We start from the raw sequence: 13434 nt of genomic DNA, 5'->3' as shown, positions 1-13434 counted from the left end.
TTCCCAAAAACGTCAGTCAAAGCAGGCTTCCGTGGCCAGCTCGGATTTCAGTGTGTACGAGCACAGCACGTTCCAATTAACAGATAAACACAGACACAAAACAAACTAAAATAATGGAATGTTCTCTCTTGTACAGGCAATGTATTTACAGTAGTTCCACCATCATGTCAGTAATAAAATGCTTGGCATATTAAAAAAACTGTGATACCATACAATGTTCTCCACACACACACACACACACACACACACACACACACACACACACACACACACACACACACACACACACACACACACACACACACACACACACACACACACACCAAATAAGAGATGAGCTTCATTGGCAAAGTGACAGGACAACAACCTCTCCCTCAACGTGATCAAGACAATGGAGATGATTGTGGACTACAGGAAACAGAGGATCGAGCACACCCCCATTCTCATCGACGGGGCTGCAGTGGAGCAGGTTAAGAGCTTCAAGTTCCTCGGTGTCCACATCACCAACAAACTAACATGGTCCAAGCATTCCAAGATAGTCATGAAGAGGGCACGACAAAACCTATTCCCCCCCTGTATATAGTCTCGCTGTTGTTATTTTACTGCTGCCATTTAATGACTTGCTACTTTTATTTCTTATTCCCATCCGTATTTTTTTTTAAACTGCATTGTTGGTTAGGGGCTCGTAAGTAAGCATTTCACTGTAGGTCTACTACACCTGTTGTATTCGGTGCATGTGACTAATATAATTTGATTTGAAATACCATTGTTCCTGCATCCCACACAAAAGCACATTTGAAGTTAATGGATATTTGCAATAATAGGACCATCATTACTAAATGGAAACCAAATGAAACCAAATGAAACTATTCGCAGCCGGAACAATGGTTTAGATTTCCTGCAATTTGAGGTTAATTGAATCGGACTTTGAGACACCTAAGAACAAACCGTACCCAAATGCTAATATATTAATATGGTTTTTAAACACTATAATTTGTTTACAAACCTGATAGCTATACTTTTAGTTCATGTTTGAGACAGCTTTTTGTCTATAAGCAAATCGGGAGTTTCTCAACCAGATCAAGGCAAGTGAATGCATCCAACTGCTATTTACGATTTCAGAACTGGTAAATTCCTACCTCCCACTCAAGGATGAGACAAGTTTTCCACTAGTAATTACCAGTTGGAGGGCTGTTCAAATGTGTTTTTCCTAGTCCTTTGTGGTAAATGTAGAGATCTTTGTACATGTTCCATTATGGCCTCTGTGAGCGCACGGGCAGCGCCATAGAGGGCGTTTTCAATTTTCTTAATCTACTACTTCTGTGAGTTGGTAAATAAACTGAAAGGGTGCATACTGCCATCTAGAGTGTGTTGCTTGAACAGGTATAAAGCACATAAATAGAAAAAATAAATAGATAAATAGTTTCCCTGATAAAATATTTCAATGGTCAAGATTAATCTATGGGATCACCTAATTGCTTATTTTGTTTTCCTTATTTGACGTTTTGCAGATGTGAATCCAACCAGAGGAGCAAGTTGTAAACTTAAAGATGAAATATTTCAACATTAAAAAAAAATGTTTCATTGCATCAAAATGACCAAAAGATACAATCTCAGGATTGTAAGTGTATATGGTACAATATCCCAACTACATACCCCTGTGCTTTCAACTAGTCCTATTCAAAACGAACATGTGATTAGAATCAAAGCTACATGCAGTCACAGTAGTCTTGTGTCTTTAGGTCTGCATTTGAAGTGTGGTGAGCTATCAAAACCACCTGCAGTACCTCAGAGCATCCTCCCTTCACCACAGCAGAGCAGTAGACAGATGGGTCATTGGACATGAGACCAACACCATCAGCAACCATGTGCAGGTGAGAAAGTCTCTATCCGAATATGCGGCAGTTTTAACATCCATCTGAATCATGGACACCATGCTTTTAAAAGTAAACTTAGCATTCTTCCCCCAAATAGCACTGTTATTGACAGTACAATAATTCTAGTCAAATGCAGACTGTAAGAAGTGTGTGTACTGGGGTTTAGCTACTGGTGGCTCCTCTGAGGTAAAGCACTGTTAAGGACATCCCAAGCTTTACCTCTGTGATATCAAACAGAGGTATACTGTGATAGAACACAACGCTCTTGTACAAATATGACTCTAAATCCAATTTGAATGATCATTTGTTCTACAAAAGAAAAGTCAAAGAGGTTAAGGACCACTTGAGTTATGTGGTATGGCTGGTGGGCCAGCATGCAGTTAAGTTCTCTGAGTGAAAGAGTGATGAGTACATGCCTTTAAAACAGCTATCACTTCACTACCAATGTATTTTAATACCGAGAATTGAAAACCCAGTGACTTCAGTGTTGGCACCACTAGGTTCAATGGTGTCTGACCATGGGCCAGTCAATATCACCATGGTGACAGACAGGTCTTCATCTTCACTGTGATTCCCTCCTTAGTCTGACCTCTGACCTGGCTTTAGGTTCACCAGCACTCATAAAGTCCACACTGCGCAGGTCACACAGACAGTCACACTGGTACTCTACACACACACAGTACAGTAGGGTCCCCTGAGGGTAGGACATGACAGAAGCTAACAATCTGATGGGATGGGAGGCGGGTCCCAGCTGACATCATATAGGAAGGGTGGGAGGATCTGAATTAACCCCTCCTTCTCCTGGCTCAATCAGCTGACAATGGACTCCCTGCAACCCCCCGGGCCCTCGCCCCTAAGGGTTCTCTGGTGATGAGCGAAGCGGGCTGGAAGCCCCCTCCTCTGTGGGGTGTAGGGCTGGGGGGGTGAATGGCTTGACTGGACTGGACAGGGAGGGCGGAGGCAGTGTCCAGGCTGCTGTTAGACAGCAGATAGCTGGGTGGGCTTGGAGGCTGGCAGATCCAGTAGAGCCTGGACGGTCATGCCCACCTTCACCAGCCCACGCTCCTCTAGGATGTGGTGGGGCAAACACAGCTTGTCCTGCCAGGGCCAAAACACAGCACGCAGTCATCACCAGACCTTTCAAGACACTTCAAAGGACAGTACAAGTGGCTAAACCAAAAAGAGTGGCACAGCTCAACCCATCCATCATAACCTATCCACATTAACTTCAGGAATCTGACAAGTTTATTTACAGATGGTTATCCAAAGATGTTTTTCATATCTGTAGTTGGTCTACTGGTTAGGGAGTGTACCACAACTGGGGAGAGGCATATCAGATCTATGGGTGATGACAGAAAATGATAGTAGTGATTATAAACGGAGTGGTTCAAGCCCTGAATGCCGATTGGCTGACAGCCGTGGTATATCAAGATTGTATACCAAGGGTATGACAAAACATTTATTTTTCTACTGCTCTAGTTACGTTGGTAACACGTTTATAATAGCAATAAGGCACCTTGGGGTTTGTGTTATATGACCAATATACTATGGCTAAACGCATTGTGTTGTACATAAGAACAGCCCTTAGTATATTGGCCATATACCACACACCCTCAGGTCTTATTGCTTAATTAAGTGGTGTGTGTTTACCTGTGGCACACCCAGCTTCTTACAGGCATCCAGGAAGTTTTCCACATTCCTGCGGCACTTGGCCATGCTAAGCTTTGGCTGTGGGACAAAGTTGGTCAACAGTTACAGGCGTTTTTTGTTCATTCTTGGCTGGTGGTTTGCTTCGGCTTTAGGGATTTCAAACAACAGGTTTTCAACTGGTGCTTACCACTGCGGGCGAGGGTACATGGATGCTGGCCACCGACCGAGGACGAATGTGATTGGCCAGATGGCACAAGACAACGCCATCCATCAGAGCAGCTCCCACATCGTCCGGCAGCAAGACCTTCAGTCTGGACTCCAGGTTCTAAGAGGAGTCACAGAAACAACACACTCAACATGAATTCTGTAGATCCCTGTGGAATACTGTAGATCACCTATTACAACTGCTAACGCAAGACATGGACGAAGATTATTTTACAGGAGGAGTATGAAGTAACCCACAGTGTTACCCAGAGTGACCCACCGGGATACCGTGCTCCCTGTAGCTGTCTTGAGGAACAAGTAGCGACACGTTGAGAATTCTGAGGAACTCCAGACAACATGAAAGAGCCCATTCAAGGCCCATCAGAGGAGGAAAACATCTCAGAATTGCAGTATTATACTGTATTCTTTGGTAAACTCTGTCAACTCTGCCAACAGGCCATTGTTCACACCTCTGTTGGAAAGCTGCTGATTTTCCATAGCCGTTTCACTCGTACCCATATACGGGTTGACAAAGGGCATATTTGGGCATTGATAAACATCTACATTGTAATGCACAAGGTGTACAGTAACAGCACAGCGCTGTATGGGTTTTGACTGACAGCCGTTCTGAACTTGAGGACCTCGAATGACAAGAAGTTGCCCTCCTGCTAATTGTGCAACTGTAGCACATTTTTTGTTGTCCAAGTGAGGGAAACGCTGTAAATAAAGAGGACTACGTATTTTGAAAGATAAGGCGTTGAGGAGTAAAACAAATACCGCTTTGATGTCAAACAACGCACGCCGTGCACTTCACATTTCCATATCATAAAACTCATGTCCTATACAGCATCAACCTTTACGATCACTACATTTGATGTGCAGTCACAAGATGACATGGGACCATACCCTGGGTTGTTCGGAACGGATCGAGGTGAACTGTTGTGTCCTCACCTTTGGTCTAATAGTTTTACCATCATCTCTAAACTCTTCCCTTTGCATTGCTACCATTGTCATGCATATGCTTTTCATATTTCTTCTGTAAGAAATATTATTTCAATTTATCCCCATCCACATTGGCCAATAAAGGGTCCAAATTAATGATGGAAATTTGTCAAATGAAAAGGACTGCTACATAATACCTTTTGCAAACGTCTATAAAGTCTAATCAGGTTATTGGTGGTGTCTTTTGATCATGGTGTGTCACCCTGTGTTTTCTGAATCTCCTGACCTGCCGTAGGAGGCCAACCTGCTCCATCTCCTCCCGCAGGTGCTCCATCTTCCTCCTCATGGTGAAACTGGGGTCTGACGGCTCCTGGCGGCTGCTTCGGCAAAAAGCTGCGACAACATATAGGAAGCATATAGCGTGTGACATACTGAAATTACACAACTTTCAAACAGTAGACTCCTGGGTATACCCCTGGGCCCTGCCGAGATGAGCTCAGAGTCTAGACTTTTTAATTACATGAATTAAGTGTTGAAATTCACGTTGTAAAGTTACACAATCTTAGATGTCTGATGTTAGTGTACATTCCTTTTGTTGTTGTACGTGCCCTTTTAAAATGTCGCATAAATCTTTCTGCATTACCCCTTATAAACATCCCCTGCCCCCCTTACCTCTTCCATGTGGAAGAGGGAGGTCACTCAAAAATGTTCCCATGAAAATCCTAATCAATCCTATAGATATTGAGTTTATATTGTCACTGACCTTGTAATAATATTAGGGGTTTCTACCAGTATATTGTGAAATGTATGCACTTCAAGCATTTATTCGCTTTGTATCTGTTGATTTGTGAATGCTGTACATGCTAGCGAGTTACTGTCATTTCCTCTGTACATGTCATCATTGGGCTAAACATGGCTAGTTCATGTCCCCTTTTGTTCATTTGCACTTGAGTTGGTGCACAACGGCAGCACAACACTTAATGTATGTGTGTTGTTTGTTTCTTTATCGGGTCATGTCATGTCTGTGTTTATGATATTTTGACGATATTTGACTGTTGGTACGAGCTGTACGTAACGTCTGGCTGTTAATGAATGTTAAAGCCCGTAGGCTATACCGGACATTAGCTACATTTTATACTGTACATTGCATTGTATAGTTGTCAAACGAGATTGTTATTCTTAGCCCTGTCTACGGTACCCATGTGGAAGACAGGAGTTTGGCGTCTTAGGGCAGCACAGCATTTGTTGATGGAAGTCTTTCCCTGTCCTTATCAGAGAACAAAAAGATCAACACCAACCTTGATCCGCTTGTCATCTGTAAGCTGATCAAAATGCAATCGACACCGGTCACGTTTACACACAGGCTTCACTCCAACCATTACTGTAACGTTGGAATGTCCAGACCATGGTTACTTCTAGGCCAGTGGAGTGTGTATTTGAGTGTCAAACAAGTTTGGTTTATTAACTCCCTTTAGTGTGGAAATCCTGAACCCTCACTAAAGATGAACATGCATGGATGATAATAAATACTATATATTATATAATCAAATCTATTGCTACTTCTAAGGAAATCTCCTTCGTAGCCTGTCTGTGGGTTCAACATAACAGTTCTTCTTTCCGTAAACTATTTATTGATTGCCGAATACCATGGAAATTCCACTGAACTCCTCCAACCATTTTTACTCGGAAGGACAGTTCAGAGCGTCACCTCGTGAACTCTCTCTTTTGCAATGCTAACTGGAGCTGCAGTCAAAGTGTGCTCAAAATGTCCAGTGATTGACAGGGGAGCACAGAACAGAGTGCACCGGTCAAGAACACATTGCCCTGTTTGTTGGATTGCTACGAAATCCTTAAATAGTTCCTCTTCTCTATTTATTTATTCATTTTTAAAAGGGCAATATGTAGTTCAAACAAAGTGGCCACTGATTTGGTAAACAGCCGAGGGATGGGGCTGGAGAAAAGTAACTACTCACAGATTCATAGAGCTATGGATGCAAGGACTGATCACAATATCAAAATTATATGTTTTGAGGCTATACATGTCTTATTTTTTTTATTTTACAATTAAATTATTTACAAACAATGGAGTAAAAAAAAAGCGTATGTTCTGATGGGGTACGGGTTGAACAAAGCTCATGAGGCATTTATAAGTAACATTACTCAAGAAACAAATGGGTTTACACTACCGGTCAAAAGTTTTAGAACACCTACTCATTCAAGATTTTTTTCTACATTGGCGAATGATAGTGAAGACATCAAAACTATTAAATAACACATACGGAATCGTGTAGTAACCAAAAAAGTGTTAAACAAATCAAAATATATTTTATATTTGAGATTCTTCAAATAGCCAGCCTTTGCCTTGACAGCTTTGCACACACTTGCACTCTCAACTACACTACAGTTCAAAAGTTTGGGGTCACTTAGAAATGTCCTTGTTTTTGAAAGAAAAGCACATTTTTGTACATTAAAATATCATCATATTGATCAGAACTACAGTATAAACATTGGTAATGTTGTAAATGACTATTGTAGCTGGAAACAGCAGATTTTTTATGGAATATCTACATTGGCGTACAGAGGCCCATCATCAGCAACCATCAATCCTGTGTTCCAATGGCACGTTGTGTTAGCTAATCCAAGTTGATAATTTAAAAGGCTAATTGATCATTAGAAAACCCTTTTGCAATTATGTTGGCACAGCTGAAAACTGTTGTTCTGATTAAAGAAGCAATAAAACTGGCCTTCCTTAGACTAGTTGGGTATCTGGAGCGTCAGCATTTGTGGGTTCGATTACAGGCTCAAAATGGCCAGAAACTAAGACCGTTCTTCTGAAACTCGTCAGTCTAATCTTGTTCTGAGAAATGGCAGCTTCATTAAATAGTCCCCGCAAAACACCAGTCTCAACGTCAACAGTGAAGAGGCAACTCCGGGATGTGGTCCTTCTGTAGCTCAGTTGGTAGAGCATGGCGCTTGTAACGCCAGGGTAGTGGGTTCGATTCCCGGGACCACCCATACGTAGAATGTATGCACACATGACTGTAAGTCGCTTTGGATAAAAGCGTCTGCTAAATGGCATATATATATTATTATATCATCAATTTAAAATCCTTAAATAGATGTAGCAATCACAGTTTGCCCCTTTAAAGCCGCCCAGGCGTACAAAAAAGTATGCACGGCCTACTGGATAAGAGCTTCTACAAAATTACTAATATGTCAAATGTACACTTAGGCACACACAACAGTTGACATTGATTGTATTTGCATCAAACTAAAATATCTTGTGTCACATAATGATAACTACTGGGGTATGACATTTAGCTCATTACTCTTCTGCCCTCCCAAGCAAAAAGGTGGTAACTGTTCATTTGGTTGAAAATGAGTTAATGTCATATTTGTTACATTAAAACACATGCTTAATTATGTGGACAAGTATCCTGCCTCTATTGTATTGTGTTTTGGAAAAAATGGGGGTTGTATTAGCAGTAACTGCAAAAAGTTACTGTGAAACCAAGGTAAATGGCAGTAACTGAACTTACTGCCTTTTAGCTTCGTTTCAACCTGCCCTTGGCTGCAGTTACTGCGTTTTACCTTGGTTTCATGTTATTTTAAGTGACACAATCGAACCTGTATGACACTGATTGACAGCTACACACACACACACACACACACACATTGATAATCTATGGATACAACATCATGGCACAGCATTCAAGGGGGCAAATGGTTGAACTTGCTCTGAAACACCGACATCCAGACACTGGTAAGAACTAGCTAGCTAAGTAGATCTGAGATCAGAATTCATTAGTTAGCTAGCAGTATGATGATGAACATGTAAATATGTTTAAAATGTATTCTTAAAGCTGTTATTTATTTAATCATTCAGAAGTGTCATTTGAAAAAAAATACAAATAGAATGTTATTAGCAATCTCATGGTAATTTTTTATCATTCGTATTATCCTACGTCATACTTCTATCATGTTCCATCGTTATATATTACAAGACAAGTAATCATTTCATGTAAGTCAAACAACTGCAGTGCTGCTTTTCACATTTATTCTTATAACAAGACATGGGCTACTTGTCAAACACAGTATGTAATGTGACTGACGCAGAACCTACATCTCTAAATTCAACTGGTGTCTTCGTGGAAGACACGCAAAGGATGCAGGTTCAACTCTGTTATACTGTCAGTAATTACACTGCTCTTGTATTAATAGCATAAATCAGAAGTATAGTAAACTAACAAATTAAAATGGCTGATACTGCTTTTTGCTTTGGTATTACCCTGCAATTTATAACATATCATGCCAAGGAAGAAGGCAGTAACTGCCGTTTAAGGGTCAGAGGTCATGTCAGAGGTCAGGGTCAACATGAATTTTTTTAAAGTACTCATAGTAAGGCAATGCATAGTACTCATGCATCGCCAATGATCTCCCTGGAATTCATTTGGCTAGACAATTAAAACACTTTTGAAGACATTTTTTCTCAGCTCCACTATGAGCAGTTCCTACCTTTTTGCTTGGGAGAGCAGAATAGTATGCCGAAGAGGTCATAAGCAATGTATCAGCCATGCTTGGGACAAGCTGTCATACTTCACCAGAATCACCATATTACAATACCAAATACAGTAAATGGCATCATAATGGCTCCACCACATGTTCTCTGTTTTACAATTACTTAAGTTAAAAACCTTGACTTGAAAATGTGTGGCACTTGTATTGCCTAATCATACAATAATAAATAAAAGCCTTATAAAAAGGAAAGACTAACACCTGAACAAGTTAAATAATTCAAATTACCTGATCTTGGTTTAAGGCCAAACACTGTGAGGGTGGTGCTGAACTCAGCATTCCGCAATACCTCCTGCACACAAAATACATCATTTGATTATTGGTCAGATAGGACAACCAATGAGGATATTTGCTTGAGCATGTGCTAACACAATTTGATTGTAATGTGCTTTTACTGTGCATGTGATTGGATAGCTAATCGCACCTCACACTCGTCGTTCCCACTAGAGTTTCGTCGGGCACTCTGGCACTTGTTCTGTGAGGAGAGAAGACGCATGAAGAAAGAGATTTAATCCATGCCCTAGAACCTAGTTCGCCGTATTGAAAATTGCTCTCCGTTACTCTGTTTTTGTATGGTCATTAGCAGAGTTCACATGATCTCAATGTTTGCTTCAAGACTCCAGAAATGTGTAAAAAAAAATGAAAAAAAGTAGATATGAGCCATAGTTTAAAACCTCTGTAGATAGTGCTAAAACAATGTGACATCTGAATTCAGTTCTCAGGCACAAGTACTTAAGCTACTCAATAATAGTAAAGCCCCCTTACTGTCGCAAAAAGCCAACCACTCAGCCTGTTACCAACCTTAGTAAAACTTTTGGGAAAAATTGTGTTTGTCCAGATACAATGCTATTTTACTGTAAACAAATTGACTTTCAGCACGCTTATAGGGAAGGACACTCAACAAGCACGGCACTTACACACAAATGACTGATGATTGGCTGAGAGAAATTGATTGTGGGAGCAGTTTTTTAGACTTATTGACCATAGTCTGATGCTGGAAAAACTTGTGTTATGGCTTAACTTTTTTTTTTAGAGTGAAGTACATCGAAAAAATCAAGAGAAAACTGCAAGACTCAATAGAAGACAAAACAAGGAACAAACCAAAAAAGACAGGCTTTTGAAAAATTAACTATTTTTCATAAAATTGTACAGTTATCTTAGCTAGCTGAATTGCTAGCAGAATTGTTTACTTGTTGCTAAGCAGTTGCTAGGGACTCTCCTGGAAGAAGCTAGCTAGCTTACAAAGAATAACAACAAAAAATATCTAGTTAACAGAAGAAAGGAAGACAAAATAAGGACAAAAGAAGGACAGAAGAAAAAGGAAAAGAAAGAGGACAACAAAGTGAAACAGTCAGCACTTCTATTGCAACTTCGTATTTCGTCGTCCTAACGTAGTCTACACTGCTATCTGCCCAGCAGCTAGCCAGCTAGCAAACGTCCACCGTCTACCGAATAGCAGCACTGTAGAAACTATTACACTCAACTGAACGACTTGATTAGTGTAGTGTTAGCTAGCTACATAGTTGTCTTTGCTGTCTTCGTATCCAAGATAATTGTGTAGTTTAGAGCGTGTAGTCTTAGAGTGATTATCTTAATTTACCGAGGTTAGCTAGCCAGCTATTTGTCGTCCTTAACGTAGGAGACACTGCTAGCAAGCCAACAGCTAGCCAACGTCTACTGAATAGAACTTCCGCACTCAACAACCCGGTCGCATTCCGCTCGCTCCACAGGTAGTATCACATTTTCATTTCATTTCATTACAGCACAACGGTTTGATTTGTTTGATCGTAGCTAGCTACATAGCTAGCTACATAGCCGTCTGTGTATCAAAGATAATTGTGTAGTCTAGAGCGATTTTCTAGGTTAGCTAGCCAGCTATTGTCGTTCTTTTACGCAACGTAACGTAATCAACACTGCTAGCTAGCCAGCTAGCCCCGAATAGCAGCACTGTAGAAACTATTACACTCAACGGAACGACTTGATTAGTGTAGTGTCAACAACGCAGCCACTGCCAGCTAGCCTACAAAGTCAACAACGCAGCCACTGCCAGCTAGCCTACTTCAGCAGTACTGTATCATTTTAATCATTTTAGTCAATAAGATTCTTGCTACGTAAGCTTAACTTTCTGAACATTCGAGACGTGTAGTCCACTTGTCATTCCAATCTCCTTGCATTAGCGTAGCCTCTTCTGTAGCCTGTCAACTATGTGTCTGTCTATCCCTGTTATCTCCTCTCTGCACAGACCATACAAACGCTCCACACCGCGTGGCCGCGGCCACCCTAATCTGGTGGTCCCAGCGCGCACGACCCACGTGGAGTTCCAGGTCTCCGGTAGCCTCTGGAACTGCCGATCTGCGGCCAACAAGGCAGAGTTCATCTCAGCCTATGCCTCCCTCCAGTCCTCGACTTCTTGGCACTGACGGAAACATGGATCACCACAGATAACACTGCTACTCCTACTGCTCTCTCTTCGTCCGCCCACGTGTTCTCGCACACCCCGAGAGCTTCTGGTCAGCGGGGTGGTGGCACCGGGATCCTCATCTCTCCCAAGTGGTCATTCTCTCTTTCTCCCCTTACCCATCTGTCTATCGCCTCCTTTGAATTTCATGCTGTCACAGTTACCAGCCCTTTCAAGCTTAACATCCTTATCATTTATCGCCCTCCAGGTCCCCTCGGAGAGTTCATCAATGAGCTTGATGTCTTGATAAGCTCCTTTCCTGAGGACGGCTCACCTCTCACAGTTCTGGGCGACTTTAACCTCCCCACGTCTACCTTTGACTCATTCCTCTCTGCCTCCTTCTTTCCACTCCTTTCCTCTTTTGACCTCACCCTCTCACCTTCCCCCCCTACTCACAAGGCAGGCAATACGCTCGACCTCATCTTTACTAGATGCTGTTCTTCCACTAACCTCATTGCAACTCCCCTCCAAGTCTCCGACCACTACCTTGTATCCTTTTCCCTCTCGCTCTCATCCAACACTTCCCACACTGCCCCTACTCGGATGGTATCGCGCCGTCCCAACCTTCGCTCTCTCTCCCCCGCTACTCTCTCCTCTTCCATCCTATCATCTCTTCCCTCTGCTCAAACCTATCTCCTGATTCTGCCTCCTCAACCCTCCTCTCCTCCCTTTCTGCATCCTTTGACTCTCTATGTCCCCTATCTTCCAGGCCGGCTCGGTCCTCCCCTCCCGCTCCGTGGCTCGACGACTCATTGCGAGCTCACAGAACAGGGCTCCAGGCAGCCGAGCGGAAATTGAGGAAAACTCGCCTCCCTGCGGACCTGGCATCCTTTCGCTCCCTCCTCTCTACATTTTCCTCCTCTGTCTCTGCTGCTAAAGCCACTTTCTACCACTCTAAATTCCAAGCATCTGCCTCTAACCCTAGGAAGCTCTTTGCCACCTTCTCCTCCCTCCTGAATCCTCCCCCCCCCCTCCTCCCTCTCTGCAGATGACTTCGTCAACCATTTTGAAAAGAAGGTCGACGACATCCGATCCTCGTTTGCTAAGTCAAACGACACCGCTGGTTCTGCTCACACTGCCCTACCCTGTGCTCTGACCTCTTTCTCCCCTCTCTCTCCAGATGAAATCTCGCGTCTTGTGACGGCCGGCCGCCCAACAACCTGCCCGCTCGACCCTATCCCCTCCTCTCTTCTCCAGACCATTTCCGGAGACCTTCTCCCTTACCTCACCTCGCTCATCAACTCATCCCTGACCGCTGGCTACGTCCCTTCCGTCTTCAAGAGAGCGAGAGTTGCACCCCTTCTGAAAAAACCTACACTCGATCCCTCCGATGTCAACAACTACAGACCAGTATCCCTTCTTTCTTTTCTCTCCAAAACTCTTGAACGTGCCGTCCTTGGCCAGCTCTCCCGCTATCTCTCTCAGAATGACCTTCTTGATCCAAATCAGTCAGGTTTCAAGACTAGTCATTCAACTGAGACTGCTCTTCTCTGTATCACGGAGGCGCTCCGCACTGCTAAAGCTAACTCTCTCTCCTCTGCTCTCATCCTTCTAGACCTATCGGCTGCCTTCGATACTGTGAACCATCAGATCCTCCTCTCCACCATCTCCGAGTTGGGCATCTCCGGCGCGGCCCACGCTTGGATTGCGTCCTACCTGACAGGTCGCTCCTACCAGGTGGCGTGGCGAGAATCTGTCTCCTCACCACGCGCTCTCACCACTGGTGTC

The 13434-nt window shown here is 42.9% G+C and overlaps 1 protein-coding gene across 6 annotated transcripts in view; it reads right to left on the bottom strand.

The window, feature by feature from the left end:
* Positions 1-188: 188 nt before the first annotated feature.
* LOC118390404 (leucine-rich repeat and calponin homology domain-containing protein 2-like) overlaps positions 189-13434 on the bottom strand; it is a 75449-nt gene continuing 62203 nt past the window's right edge. For all 6 annotated transcript variants that reach the window (XM_035780930.2, XM_035780931.2, XM_035780932.2 and 3 more), the window contains 6 exons: positions 9673-9723; positions 9477-9540; positions 4960-5066; positions 3715-3852; positions 3528-3605; positions 189-2975 (listed from right to left, as the gene is read on the bottom strand). In XM_035780930.2, coding sequence (XP_035636823.1) covers positions 2856-2975; positions 3528-3605; positions 3715-3852; positions 4960-5066; positions 9477-9540; positions 9673-9723 — 558 coding nt within the window. In that variant the 3' untranslated portion in view covers positions 189-2855. The remainder of the gene's footprint in view (positions 2976-3527; positions 3606-3714; positions 3853-4959; positions 5067-9476; positions 9541-9672; positions 9724-13434) is intronic.

Source organism: Oncorhynchus keta, chromosome 11, assembly GCF_023373465.1.
Source record: "Oncorhynchus keta strain PuntledgeMale-10-30-2019 chromosome 11, Oket_V2, whole genome shotgun sequence".
NCBI lineage: Eukaryota > Metazoa > Chordata > Actinopteri > Salmoniformes > Salmonidae > Oncorhynchus > Oncorhynchus keta.
Note: the sequence above shows the minus strand (reverse complement) of the source record. Positions and strands in the feature narration are given on the sequence as shown.